The sequence below is a fragment of the Triturus cristatus genome, chromosome 5_2 (genome assembly GCF_964204655.1).
Source record: "Triturus cristatus chromosome 5_2, aTriCri1.1, whole genome shotgun sequence".
In the NCBI taxonomy this organism is placed as follows: Eukaryota; Metazoa; Chordata; class Amphibia; order Caudata; family Salamandridae; genus Triturus; species Triturus cristatus.
Window position 1 is genome coordinate 306252002 of NC_140588.1, and position 14598 is coordinate 306266599.

The following is a 14598-nucleotide window of genomic DNA, read 5'->3' on the forward strand; positions in this document are numbered from 1 at the left end:
ACTATTGAGATAGTCATTCATTCACTAACACACCCATGCACAGACTCATCCACCCATACAGTCCTGCACACATGCTGTCTTCAACACATACAGAGAGTCACTCATTCATGCACCTATGCACTACGTAATACCCCCCACCGAACCATACAGACACTCAGACACTCATACTGATACTCAAAAAACCAACTAATAACCTATATAGACACTCATGTAGCTACTCACCAACCCATTCAGCCACTTATACACAAAGTGAGAGACTGATACACATATTTACATATTTAAACATCACTCACTAAGCAATGTATTCACTAAGATACACTTAATCAGTCAGTAATACAATCAATTTTCCAAAAACAAATCATCCATTTAGACACATATATACCCATTTATTCTTCCATCAACCTTGAGCTATACATATAAAAAACATACGTAATTTACAGAAAAACACACATTCACTGGATGATGTCATCAGTGATGTAATTTGAGATGTCATAAGTGATGTCATGAGTGATGTCACTGACCATGTCATGAGTGATATAATATGTGACGTCATCAGCAGTGCATTGCGGGCACGCGAGTTATAGTTAGCTGAACTAACTATAACGGGGGAATTTCAATAGTTTTGTACGAGTGAAAAGTCCAGCTAACTATGACGCCCCTGAAACCTATGTTTTTTTCAGTGATATATATATAGCTCTCAAAAAGCAACGAGTTGCCCCCCAGGCGAAGTGCACTCGTAAAACAGGACATTTATTAGCACAGAGCTGTTACAGTGAGTACCACACAAATGGCAGTATATTGCCAACGCGTTTCGGATTATACATCCTTCTTCATGGGCAGCATGCATACAAAATGGCAAAACATTTATTACCAATGCATTCCCTTTTGTAAAGACATCTTTGTCCGCAGGTGAAAAAAGCAAGTGCAATGCATCACAGGATCGGTAGTTCCATCATACCCATGTGGGTTGCCATACTTGTGCATACCAGATATAATTTCACCTACCCAGTGTCTATTACACCAACTTCACCCTCCGTTCAAAAGCAGCCTGTTTAATCCGCAGTTTTACGAGTGCACTCCACCTGGAGCAACTTTCTGTTCTTTGTTATATATATATGTTTGGGTGCGGCCACAAGCACCGTACAGGAGTACCCACCTCCAAGTGGTTCGGCGGATTGTGTGGCGACTTTTGAACATTCTAAAAAACTTTTGGAAACGCCGAAAATACCGCTTGCTGAAAAACCTGCCTGCCCATTATCTAATGGAGTGCGACTTCGCTGTAATTGATTGCTTACTTAGGCAGTACTTACAGGCTGTAATTGGGCCAGTCAGCGGTGGGGTGAGGGACCGGAAAAGCTGCTCATTGCCCATTTAAAACATCGAGGCACGCACTGGGAGAAAGGAGCAGACACAGCCCACTGTGGTCAGTACTCACGCTATGGTGTCTGCGCTGTGCGAATTCAGATTTCTGAGTTCGGGCCATTACCGGTGTGAGAGTGTCAGCGATGCCTCAGCCAATCGAAAAGGGGCTTTTCGCTATAAAAGTGGGCTGGACAACCATTTGAAATTTTGCGGCATCTGAAGAAGTTTGACAAAACGAAACGCGTCCTGCCGATGGTAATGAATAAAGGGGCGGATAATCTGGTAATCCGTGTGTGCTCTGCTTCAACTTTGGAGGGAGAGTGGTTTGGATATATATATATATATATATATATATATATATATATATATATATATATATATATATATATATATATATATTTTACATTCTCCGTAGGCTCTCTTAATTCGTTCTTGCCACACACGGACACAGACCACGAGGTAAGTGCTATTTTTTATATATTTATTTTGATGCCGCCATAACGCGTTTCAACTCCTCAAGAGTCTTGTCACATGACATCATTGTGGTTGCATTTTTTCATTTTTAAAGTGACATAGTGCTTTTGTGATTCGTGCAAAGAGTGAACATATATATGGACATAAAAGAAATACTTTTCAGTACGTTTTTTTCTCCACTGTGTGAATGTTTTAGTCGATATGCCTTATTATATTTTTTACATCAGTATGTAAATAATACATTATTAAAATGCACAACCTACAATATCCGTATATAAATATACCTTTTCAATTGAAACAGATTACAATGTATTAAAAAAAATAACTCCATCTAGAATATGCATATTACTTTGTTATGCAGTATGTTCCTATGGGGCACAATCCTTAATTATTTTCATGGTAATCTGCTTATGTAAACAATATTCATTAATAATTGCGTAAAATGCATATATAAGAATTGAATACAAGCAGACCATATTTTAATAATGTGCAAATGCATTCCCTTTTATGAAGACATCTTCGTCCTCAGGTGAAAATAACAAGTCAATGCATCACGGGATCAGTAGTTCCATCATACCCATGTGGGTTGCCATACTTGTGCATGCCAGATATAATTTCACCTACCAGTGTCCATTTTACCAAAGTCACCCTCAGTTCAAAAGCAGCCTGTTTAATCCGCAGTTTTACGAGTGCACTTCACCTGGGGACAACTTTCTGTTCTTTGATATCAAAAATGTATATATATATATATATTATACATATATATATATATATATTCACTGAAAAAACCATAGGTTTCACACATGTTATAGTTAGCTGGACATTTTACTGATAAAAAACCAATGAAATTCCCCCGTTATAGTTACTGTAGGCAACTATAACTCACGCGACCGTAATCCTCTGCTGATGCTAATACTGTATTTAGACACTTATTTGCCCATGTCTTCTTCCATTAAATTTTAGCTATACATATATTACAAATATTTTTTTTTCATAAAGACACATATGTCATCAGCAGAGGATTACGGTCGCGTGAGTTATAGTTGCCTACAGTAACTATAACGGGGGAATTTCATTGTTTTTTTATCAGTAAAATGTCCAGCTAACTATAACATGTGTGAAACCTATGATTTTTTCAGTGAATTTGCAAGGTTTTTTAAATGCTAATTCCTAACTATAACGTGTGTAAAACCTATGGTTTTTTCAGTGAATTTGTACGTTTTTTTAAATGCTAAGTTACTTTACGCCATTTGTGGCGTGCGCGCCCACTTAACGCAGTTCGTTCCGTGCACGCACGGTGCGCTTCGCGCACCGTGCGCGCACAGTGAGCACCGCGTGCCCACGTTATGCTAGATGGGCCATGAACGCACGATGCGCTTCGCGCACCGTGCGCACATGGAGGACATATGATGAGCATCGTTGTGACAGGTAAAATATATGTTTTGTTTAGCTCTATTAAGCCATGCACAAAAGGTGGCCTTCGGGCACCTTTTGCACACGGGGTAGGGAGAATGTGGATCTTTTTTTTTTTTTATTATTATTTCTTACCGTACGCGTACGGTAAGCGTAATCGGCGAAATTATCGAAAAAATTAAAATTGCCTTTTTTCACTTGGGGGATCGTTGGGGACTCCCTCGACATGGCTAGGTGCTTGGGAGCTGTGTAAACAGCCCCTTTACATGTTTTTGCACTTAGTTTTTCGACCCTCTGTCAGAGTGCGAGAGAGAAAATGGCGGCTGCCGCTTCCTGGTTTCGACCGATTTGAATGTTTACTAAGGTCTAAGGGCCAATCAGAATCGCGCTCGCGCACGCCACCGTACGCGTACGGTAAGCGCACCGTAAGCGCACCGTACGCTGGCTCAGATATATATATTGATTTAAAGGCTATTTTCTCAGAATCTACTGAAAAGATTTACACCAAACCTACAAAAGGCACTTCCTTGACCTGAGGACTACCTCTCTGCCAAATTTCAAGTAATTCTGTTCAGCCGTTCGGGCTGTAGCTGTGTCTAAAGGTCCTATGGAAAAATGCATGGGAAAAACGCGTTTTGGGACCCCCCTTTTATCTCAGCCCCCGCTTGACGAATCCCCCCGAGACTTTCAGGTTAGGAGCAGAGCGTAGCGCCCCACCTATTTTGAAAAATTCGCGAGGATTCGTCAACCGGCGCCAAAGTTATTCAAAATAGAATGTTGCGGATTTCCTATGGAAACGTGGTCCTAACTATAACTACCTACTGGCGACCGCCAGTAGGTAATATATATATATATATTCACTGGAAAAACCATAGGTTTCACACATGTTATAGTTAGCGGAAATTTTACTGATAAAAAACCTGTGAAATTGCCCCGTTATAGTTAGTGCTGGCAACTATAACTCACGCGACCGCAATCCTCTGCTGATGCTAATACTGTATTTAGACACTTATTTGCCCATGTCTTCTTCCATACATTTTTAGCTATACATATATTACAAATATTTTTTTTTCATAAAGACACATATGTCATCAGCAGAAGATTGCGGTCGCGTGAGTTATAGTTGCCAGCACTAACTATAATGGGGCAATTTCACAGGTTTTTTATCAGTAAAATTTCCGCTAACTATAACATGTGTGAAACCTATGGTTTTTTCAGTGAATTTGCAAGGTTTTTTAAATGCTAATTCCTAACTATAACGTGTGTGAAACCTATGGTTTTTTCAGTGAATTTGTACAGTTTTTTAAATGCTAAGTTACTTTACGCCATTCGAGGCGTGCGCGCCCACTTAACGCAGTTCGTTCCGTGCACGGTTTTTATCAACTTTAATAAGCCCTGTACATTTGGTGGCCTTCGGCCACCAAAAGCACAGGGGGTGGGGTCAATGTGGATAGTGTTTTTTTTATTTCGATTTTATAATTTCATGTTGCCAAAATTAAGTTTTTTTTCGCTATTCATAAGCCCTGCACATTTGGTGGCCTGCGAGCACAGGGGGTGGGGTAAGTGTGGATAGTGTTTTTTTTTATTTTATTTTTTTACCGTACGCTTACGGTAAGCGTACGGTAAGCGTACTCGGCGAAATTGCCGAAAAAAAAATAATACCGTTTTTGCTCTTGGGGGATGTTTGGGGACTCCCTCAACATGACTATGTGGGAGGGAGTTGTCAAAACAGCCCCGTAACATGTTTTTGGCCATCAGGTTTGATAAATAACACTCAGTGCGAGAGAGAAAATGGCGGCCGCCGCTTCCTGGTTTTGACCGATTAGAATGTTTACTAAGATCTAAGAGCCAATCAGAATCGCGCTCGCGCACGCCGCCGTACGCTTACGGTAAGCGTACGGTAAGCGTACCTTAAGCGGGCTCAGATATATATATTGATTTAAAGGCTATTTTCTCAGAATCTACTGAACAGATTTACACCAAACCTACAAAAGGCACTTCCTTGACCTAGGGACTACCTCTCTGCCAAATTTCTAGTAATTCTGTTCAGCCGTTCGGGCTGTAGCTCGTTCTAAAGGTCCTATGGAAAAATGCATGGGAATAACGTGTTTTGGGACCCCCCTTTTATCTCAGCCCCCGCTTGACGAATCCCCCCGAGACTTTCAGGGTAGGAGCGGAGCGTAGCGCCCCACCTATTTTGAGAAATTCGCGAGGATTCATCGACCGGCGCCAAAGTTATTCAAAATAGAATGTTGCGGATTTCCTATGGAAAAGGGGTCCTAACTATAACTACCTACTGGCGACCGCCAGTAGGTAATTTTTTTTTTTTTTTTTGTGTGTGTATTTTTTTCACAGAAGAAAACAAAGGTTACAGGAACTCTATATATGGGTTCAGATTTTATACACACAAAACCAAAGGAATTCAGCAGGTATAGTTATCTGAGCTAACTTATGTCCCCCACAATGCACTGCTTAGGACCTCACATATTACATCATTCATGACATGGTCAGTGACGCCAATGACGACATCACTGACGACATCTCAAATGAAATCACTGATGATCCAGTGAGTGTTTCGTAAATAATTTGGACACTGAGCTACTGCGTAAGTTAAATTACTATCCATTCTTTACTACTGTTAGACTTGGCATCTTTTGGCATGTTTCCCCTGAGTTTTTGCTTTCTGACCTCCCGGTTTTTGCTGGCGTAGTGTTTCTGCGCACTTTTCTCACTGCTGACTAGTGGTAAAGTGCAAGTGCTCCTGTGGGAAAATGTGTTATGGATTGGTGTTTCCATGATTGGTTTGTTTGATTTATGTGTCAGTCCCTAGTAAAGTGCACTGCGTGTGCCAGGGCCTGTAAATCAAATGCTGTTGGTGGGCTGCAGTATTGGATTGTGCCACCCACACAAACAGCCCGTAAAATGTAACTCTGGCCAGCCATCGCACAGCCAGTGTGCTGTCTGGTACTGCCATGTCGACTTGGCAAGTGCACCCACTTGCCAGGCCCTAACCTTCGCTTTTCTTACATGCCATTCACCCCTAAGGTAGGCCCAAGATCCCCCTGTGGGATGGGTGCAGTGTATGTGAAAGGTAGGACATGACATGGTGTGTTTGGCATGTCCTGATAGTGAATTACTGCCAATTTCGTTTTTCACTATTGCAAGGCTACCTGTTCCCCACAGGACAGAATGGGGAGTTTGTTTATAACATCTAATAAACATAACTGACCCTGGGAACAAGGTAGGAAAATAAGGTTTTGTATGCCTGAACTCATAATCTAAAGATACATCTTTTAGTGAAGGTGATTTTTACATTCTGTGTTTGAAAATACCACTTTTAGAAAGTAGGTATTTTCTTGCCCAACCATCCAGTGTGCCTCTGCTGGGTTGTGGATTGACTGTCGGGGTTTTGGGTGAAAGGGGCTGGGGAGCAGGAGTGGCTCTGGATAGTCTAGGTGGGTCAGGAAAGGGCTGAATAGACATGGGCTGCATTTAGAGTAGGGGGAGGAAATTTCCTTGCACCTGAATGGGCATGGTCTGCCTCGGAGAATGCAGTCTCCACCTCCTGCCAGGAAGCCACACCAGAGAGGGCAGAACTGGTTCTCGCTGGGCACAGACACTCTCTGCCTGAGAGGACAAAGGATTTTGTGGTATAAATATTGGGACCCAAACCCCTGAACTTTAGAACTCTTTTGGACCAAGAAGACTGCCAAGAAGAAGAGCTGGAGAAGCTGTGAGGAGAGCCTACCACTTTGCTGTGTGCTTTGCTGTGTTGGCCTGCAGTGGCTGCTTCTGTCTTGGGCAGTGAAAGGACTGGACTGAACTTTCTGCAATACACTTTTGTGAGTTTCTCCAAGGGCTTGATGTAGAGCTTGCCCCTTGTTCAAGAAGTTTCAGGAACAGCAAATATTTCAAGCTTTTCTGCCCTCAACACTGGAAACCGTGTATTTTGTGCTGCAATAGAAGAAAAAGCAACCCAATACCGTCTACGACGCCGCTGCTGACTCCGTGTCCTGAAGGCACTGCAGAGGGCACCGCCATAATGCTGCACCACGACCCTGGTCTCACCGATGACGCCTACTGATTCTGTCACTAAGTCGCTGCTCGCACTGCGACCTGTAAGCCCCGCACTCCACTTCGCCTCACTTCACGATGATGCCTTGGTATCCCAGATGACGTAGCTCCATGCCGAAATCGACACCGCTGCTTGCACCGTGGTTCGAGGGCACCGCTCGTAAAGTTACACAACGCACCGCTCTCTTCCCACACCGCAGACTTGGCCTACCGACACCGGTGCCATCGGCTCCAGTTCGTCAGCCGACGATGGCACTTCAGAAACTACGACAACGACGCTGCTTGCACTGCGATCTGCCAGCACCACGACGAGCACCACATTCACTTCGCACCGCGACCCTGTTCTCACTGACGATGCCATCTCATGCCGCCACCGAGCCGCCGCTCGCACCGCGACCTAAGGGCACCGCGCGCCACACCCCTGCACTTTGCACCGCAGCACCCGAATCCGGTGCTACTGACTTCAACAGGAAGGAGTTCTATCGGCAACACGTGTGACTTCGAGGGCCCGACGACTGCTGCATCGACCTCCGGAACCGACGCCTGCGGATGCCGTGCTTTCAGAAGCTCAATGAGAGGTCGCCGATGCCCTGCTTCTCTAAAGGTACTGTTTGTGGGTCTTCCCGACACCGTAGCAGACCCGCGACGCTGCGGTCAGCCAGGACTGTTTGGATTTGTTTGTTCACGGCGCCGTGAGAGCCCTGGACGGAGCTATCGACATCAATGAACTGTTTTTCAAGCAAATTTTGATAACTGAACAATTTCTAAGTACTGTATTTTGGATTTTTATTGTTTTGGGTCGTGTCTTAAGTATATAAGAATATTGGATATTTTCTAAACTGGTGTGGTGTCCTTTTGTAGTGCTTACCCTGTATTACCGTTGGTTATGTGCAAATGCTTTACACACTGCCTCTAAGATAAGCCTGACTGTTCGTGCCAAGCTACCAATGGGGTGAGCAGGAGGTATTTTAAGAGTGTAACTCCCTTATCCTGACTAGAAAGAAGGGTCCCTATTTGGACAAAGGTGCAAACCCTTGCCAACTAGAGACCCCCATTTCTAACAACTACAAATGAGTGTTAATATTTCCAACATATACCATCTGAGCTATAATCCAATTTTTAAAGCAGATGTACTACTTATAAGTGAACTAGTCTCTATGCTGACACATGTACCCTGCTGAGGAATGAGTATGGTAGTGCTTTGCGACAGTCTAAGCTGTTCATTGAGACTTCAATCCACAGTGATGGCTGAGTGTGTTTGTGTTTTACAACATACTGACCACTGTACTTAGACCTCTCCTTTGTGATGAATGAGTGTAGTACTAGTTTGCAATAAATGCATCTGTTCACTAAGACCTTTCTCTAGCGTGATGGTTCAGGGTAGTAGTGATTTGCAACAGACTGACCTCTCTGCTGACACTTCTCTCCAGGATGAAGATTTTAATAGTGGTTTGTGACAAAGTGTCCTGTCCGCTAAGACCTTTCTACTGGGTGTGTGTTGTAGTGGTTTGTGTAAAACTGATGTCTGCTCTAAAACATTCCAGGTTGACAAATGGTGTTGTTGTAGTTTGCCACTGACTAGCCTTTATGGTTAGACATCTTACTTTGGCCATTAGTGTTCAGAATAGTGGTTTAGAAGAGACAGGAGAATTCTCTCCTGGATGATAACTGAGTGTAGTAGTTGATAAGATTACAATGAGCTCTCTAATGTATTTCTCTCACCTGTCTCCTTTTCTTATTTTAATATATTGAAATTTACTTTGCTGGATGATGTCATCAGTGATGCCATTTGAGATGTCATCAGTGATGTTACTGACCATATCATGAGTGATGTAAAGTGTCAGGTCTTAAGCAGTACATTGCGAGGATGTACATTATAGTTAATTCAGGTAACTATAGCTGCTGAGTTTCTATGGTTTTGGGTATGTGAAATCCGAACCTAACTATGATGTCCTGGTCACCTTTGTTTTTTGAGTAAATTTCCATGTTTTTTAATGCCATTTCCGAACTTTAACGTCCCTATAACCTTCGTTTTTCAGTGAATTTCAACATTTTTTAAATATAAATTGTACTGCAATTTGACCCATTAGCTCGATTTACTAATATATATTTCCACAAGTATATAAGTACATTTTATTCACACATTCATTCTTATTATATATTTTAAAACTTAAAATTAAAATATTTAAGGTAAAGTAACTTATGTAGTCTTTCTATAAATGCAATGCACCAAGTCTTTCTTTTTTTAAATTCATTTTATGGGTCCACGGATGCTTTCCCAACCAAAAGCAGACATTCATTACAAAAGCAACGCATTAAATACAAACATATACTATTGTTATTTCACTGCCGGTGTGTGGGTGTGTAAGTGGCGGTGTGAGTGACAGAGTTGGTGTGAGCATGGCTTTATGGGTGTGTGAGTGGCTGTGTGGGTGTGTAAGTGGGTGTGAGAGTGGCTGTGTGGGTGTGTGAGTAGGTGTGTGAGTGGCTATTTGGGTCTGTGAGTGGTTTTGTGAGCCTGAGAGTGGGTGTGTGAGTCGCTGTATGGGTGTGTGAGTTGTTTTAATTGGGGTCTGGATTCATGTATCTGCCACAGAGCATGCAGGGGGTCGCGACGAGCTCTGCGGTGGATCCGCAGACCCTCTTGTATTAAAAAAAACATTTTTGGATGACTTCTTGACCTTGAGGGGTTCCTCACAGACCCTTCAGTTAGTTCCATGGGGTCAGGGTACCTCTACCCTGACACATTCTATTACATTTAAGTTTTATTTTCTGCTCTTGAAAATGAGCCCTAATGCACAAAATGGTGGCTGCAGTTTTCCTCTCAATTGAGGCCAACAAATCACAGCATTGCGGTTGGCATGTGGATCTGCAGACCTGCTACGGTGGATTTGCATCTCTATATACACATACATCTTCTTACTTTAATGGCTCCAAAAGTACTGAACAGATTTACACCAAATTACAAAATGCACTCTTTCTGGATCAAGATCTAGCTTTCTGACAAATTTGGTGTAATTTGGCTTGAAGGTAAGGGCTGTAGTCATGTCTAAAATCCCTATGGGAAATTGCATGGGGAAAAGGCATTCTGGGACCCCACTTTTTCTCTGCCTCCGCTTGACAGAGGACACTGAAACTTTCCAGGCAGCAGCTGAAGTGACTGTCAAACTAGTTTTAAAACTTTCATTAAGATTCGCCAAATGGCATCAAAGTTATTAGCAAATCAGAAAAACACTCTTCCTTTGGAAACTAGGTAATAACTATAACTACCTTCTGGCGACTGCCAGTAGGATAGCTATCTATCTATCTATCTATCGATCGATAGATAAATAGATAGACTTTACCCACTAAAGCAAGCCTAAACCATTGCTTGTCATTCTCTTCAATTTATTTTTTTCCCAAAACCAAGTGCCAGGTTCCTATACTAATTGTAAAGATTTGCAATAGTGTACTTCATTCCCATTTAAAACCAGACCAATTGGCATTGCCAGTGCTTGTTTGAAGAACTAACTTGACGTCCAACTGATATCAGACATCTTTCTGGAATCACAGCTTCAACATGAAGACACTCACTCTGCCTAATTCGACAACCAGAAATGTGTTCATAAAGAAACCTCACAAGGAATTCAACAATGTATTTCAGTGATTAACAAACTACAGAATGCATTACCATTTCAATCAATATTAAAATGCCTAGCAATTGGGCGATAGATAAAGGCATAAATATTGGTAAAACATGTGGAAATCCTACAAAAAACTTTTATTGTAAGTGGCAAATAGGCAAAATGTAAATCCTCATAAGCATTTGTGATATTATGTTGAAACATCTTTAAAAACCAATGCTGAAACTGTTGTACAGTTGGACAAATTATACCTGCTTCAGATCCTGATTAAAATTAGTGCAGTAAGGACATTTCTGGTAAGATCAATTGATTCATACTATTTACCCATATTTCCATTGAACACTAAGTCATTGAAGCGTAAATCAGGGGAAATTATCTCATGGATTGTTGAACAGAAGAAAGAAGTATGGCTCTTCAGTATCAGGACTATCCGGTTTTCACTGTTTCTGTGCATTTTTATCTGGTGGAGTACTTTTTGTCTGAGATGTAACTCAGTTCCTTTATCTGAAATCTTAATTGATTCTTGACATAAGATAGATCTGACCAGCTTCCAAAAAGCTGAAAGAATGTAACTCAACGTCTAAATTTTTGCTCAGGGTGAATTTGAAAGATTTTGAAAAATTCAATTCAACTTTGATCAACTCTTTCAGAGTATTTGAGTAAGCTTGACAGAATCACCAATGCATAACGGTCCCTCGGGCATTAGATGAAGTTCTAATTATACCAAGTTCTAACTCACCTAGCTCAAAATGATCACAACATGGAGAGTGGCTTAATCAAAGTTCGCTGTGTCACTTCTTAGACAGTTGCCCTCTTGCAAGCAGAACAGCACAACAGAGGAGGTAGTAGCGGGCTGCCCCGGTACAAGTGAACAGAGGCAACCAGCTTCTTCCAGCAGTCCTCTGTCCCAGGAAGAGGTTGCAGGTGGTTTCTGCACTGACTGAGACATGTTGCTGGACTTCACCATACCAAGGAATGATTTTAGTGGAGACACCATGCAGGCATGAGGAGACATTTATCTGCAAGTCTGCTAAGTCGAAAACTTCACACCCCTTAATGTAGGCCATCAGCAGGCGGAGATGGAAAGTGGGCCTGATCCTTTGACATCTCAACCAACAGATTCCTTGATCACAAGTGAACCATGTGCAAAGCTCCAGAAGGAAAGCCCATGCCCAGCACTATGACAAACTGGAGAAAATTGCAGATGTTACTGTACTGAGCAAATGGCAAGGAATGTCGAAAACATCAGGAATGCCATATGTTATTACCTAACGAATTTCATCTGTGGTTGCACAGTGCTTAAAAATAGTCTAAGCAAGACTGTAAGTCGATTGTTCAGGGTTTCAATAAGGAAGCTTTTAGCAGTATTTTAATTATCGATTTTAATTTTGAAAAAAATTATAATTTTAGGATACTTTTAGAAAATAAACACTACATTCCTCTGAATGAACAGCATTTAAGCTCACGGACATCTGTTAATACAATACTTCCTAATGCTTTTTGCTTTTATAATCCATTAAGGTTTCCGGATGAGGAGCCTAAGAAATTGCAAGAGAAAAACTGTTACCGAACACCAGATTTAGCGAATGTGTTAAAAACCAGTTTCTTGCAGTGAGCTGTGTGATTAATACGCCTGTGGCACCTAGAGCCTAGCCATCTTCGAGTCCCAAACAGACCCTTCTCCAGATAGGGTAGATTAAGCAGAGGTGGGACGTCATTCTTATTACATTTTTCTGCAGGCAGTACACTTCAAGTGGTGGACTCGCGCTGCTGGGTGGCAGAGCGCTTTCCAGGCAGACGGGGGGCGGGGGCGCGAGCGAGGGGAATGTAATCTCACAGAGGCGCTCGAAGGAGGTGCAGTCGGTGAGACCCTTCGGGCAAGCGTGCAGCTGAGGGGGGCAACCGCTGAGCTGATGATTGCAATCAGAGTTAAGAGGTAGGAGGGAGAACATCGAACGATATTGGGACTCGAAATGAGCTGTGTAACTTTCCTCACAAGCTTTTTTTTTTAATGCGAATTCTATCATTTGGATGGCTACCTTAGCTGTTTTCATCTTTTGGCCACGAAAGCTCCGGGCTAACCACGACAGCACGAAACCGCACTCACCTGACAGGATTACAACTGGATAAAATATGAACTCCTCTCTGTATGAGGGCATACCCCCGTCTCTTCACTTCAGGAATCACAGTCACGGGACGCATGTGGGGGGTGCTAACGAGTCTGTTGGAAAGAGTCACTATTCCGAAGGCTGCTACGAGCAACTTTTTGTGTCCCCCGAGGTGTTTGTGATCCTGGGCATAGTGAGCTTGCTGGAAAATATCCCGGTGATAATCGCGATCGCCAGGAACAAGAACCTTCACTCGCCCATGTACTTCTTCATCTGCAGCCTTGCCGTGGCGGACATGCTCGTGAGCGTGTCCAACGGGTCCGAGACAATCGTCATCAGCCTTCTGAACAACACCGAGTCGGGGTCGCCCAACTTCACCGTCAACATCGACAACGTGCTTGATTCGGTCATCTGCAGCTCGCTGCTGGCCTCCATCTGCAGCCTGCTCTCCATAGCGGTAGACAGGTACTTCACCATCTTCTACGCGCTACAGTATCATAACATCGTGACGGTGAAGCGGGCGGTCATCATCATCTCTTGCATCTGGGCCGCGTGCACCGTCTCCGGCATCTTGTTCATCATCTACTCGGACAGCGCAGTGGTCATCATATGCCTCATCGGTATGTTCTTCACCATGCTCGCGCTCATGACGTCCCTCTACGTGCACATGTTCATGCTGGCCCGGCTGCACATGAAACGCATTGCCATCTTGCCCGGCAGTGGCACCATCCGCCAGGGCGCCAACATGAAGGGCGCCGTCACGTTGACCATCCTGCTCGGGGTGTTCGTGGTGTGCTGGGCGCCTTTCTTCCTCCACCTCATTTTCTACATCTCCTGCCCACAGAATCCTTACTGCGTGTGCTTCATGTCGCACTTCAACGTGTACCTCATCCTCATCATGTGCAATTCGGTCATCGACCCCCTGATCTACGCGCTCCGCAGCCAGGAGCTGAGAAAAACCTTCAAGGAGATGATTTGCTGCCTCAGCCCCGTTGGGCTGTGCGACCTCCCGGGCAGCTACTGAACCAACAGAACCAGGCGCGCCTTACACATTTCTGCCATTGTCGTCCGGAAAAAAGTCCTCCTGCTATTTTCAGCGGCATAAATTTGATCAACTCACTTAATGTTGCTCGCGAAATCTACTTGTTTCAAAAACACATCCATTTTTTATTATTTTTATTTCCTGCAACAGGTTGTAAATTTACATCTGGTGCAACCACATTCAGCAAAACACGTGTACGTGTATTTGCCCGATATACCTTCCATTATGTATGTGGTGTTGAAATGCTGTCAGATTTTTTTTTTCTTTAAGTGTCGTTATTGGATAATATTTGCAGGTATTTGTCTGGTCCCGTCCTCTATGTAGTGAAATGAAATGCTGCCTGACTTTTTTCTTTAGCGATGGTTATTAGTTAAGACTGAAATGGATTTGTCCGGCCCTTTACTCTGTGTGGTATGCATACTAAATATCAAAGTAAGCATATCGAGGGTACCAAAAATCAAAAAAAATATTGATAGGTGAGTGAGTCTAGATTTTCTATACC

At 43.0% G+C, this 14598-nt stretch overlaps 1 protein-coding gene across 1 annotated transcript; it reads left to right on the forward strand.

Annotated features, from left to right (window-relative positions):
• Positions 1-12823: 12823 nt before the first annotated feature.
• LOC146822912 (melanocortin receptor 4-like) lies at positions 12824-14383 on the forward strand. The gene has a single exon (XM_085606595.1). It carries the CDS (start codon positions 13080-13082, stop codon positions 14076-14078), a length of 999 nt encoding a protein of 332 aa, XP_085462721.1. The 5' UTR covers positions 12824-13079; the 3' UTR covers positions 14079-14383.
• Positions 14384-14598: the final 215 nt, after the last annotated feature.

Excerpts from the sequence above, each read along its gene's own strand:
- LOC146822912 (XM_085606595.1), top strand. The coding sequence starts at position 13,080 with ATGAACTCCTCTCTGTATGAGGGCATACCCCCGTCTCTTCACTTCAGG.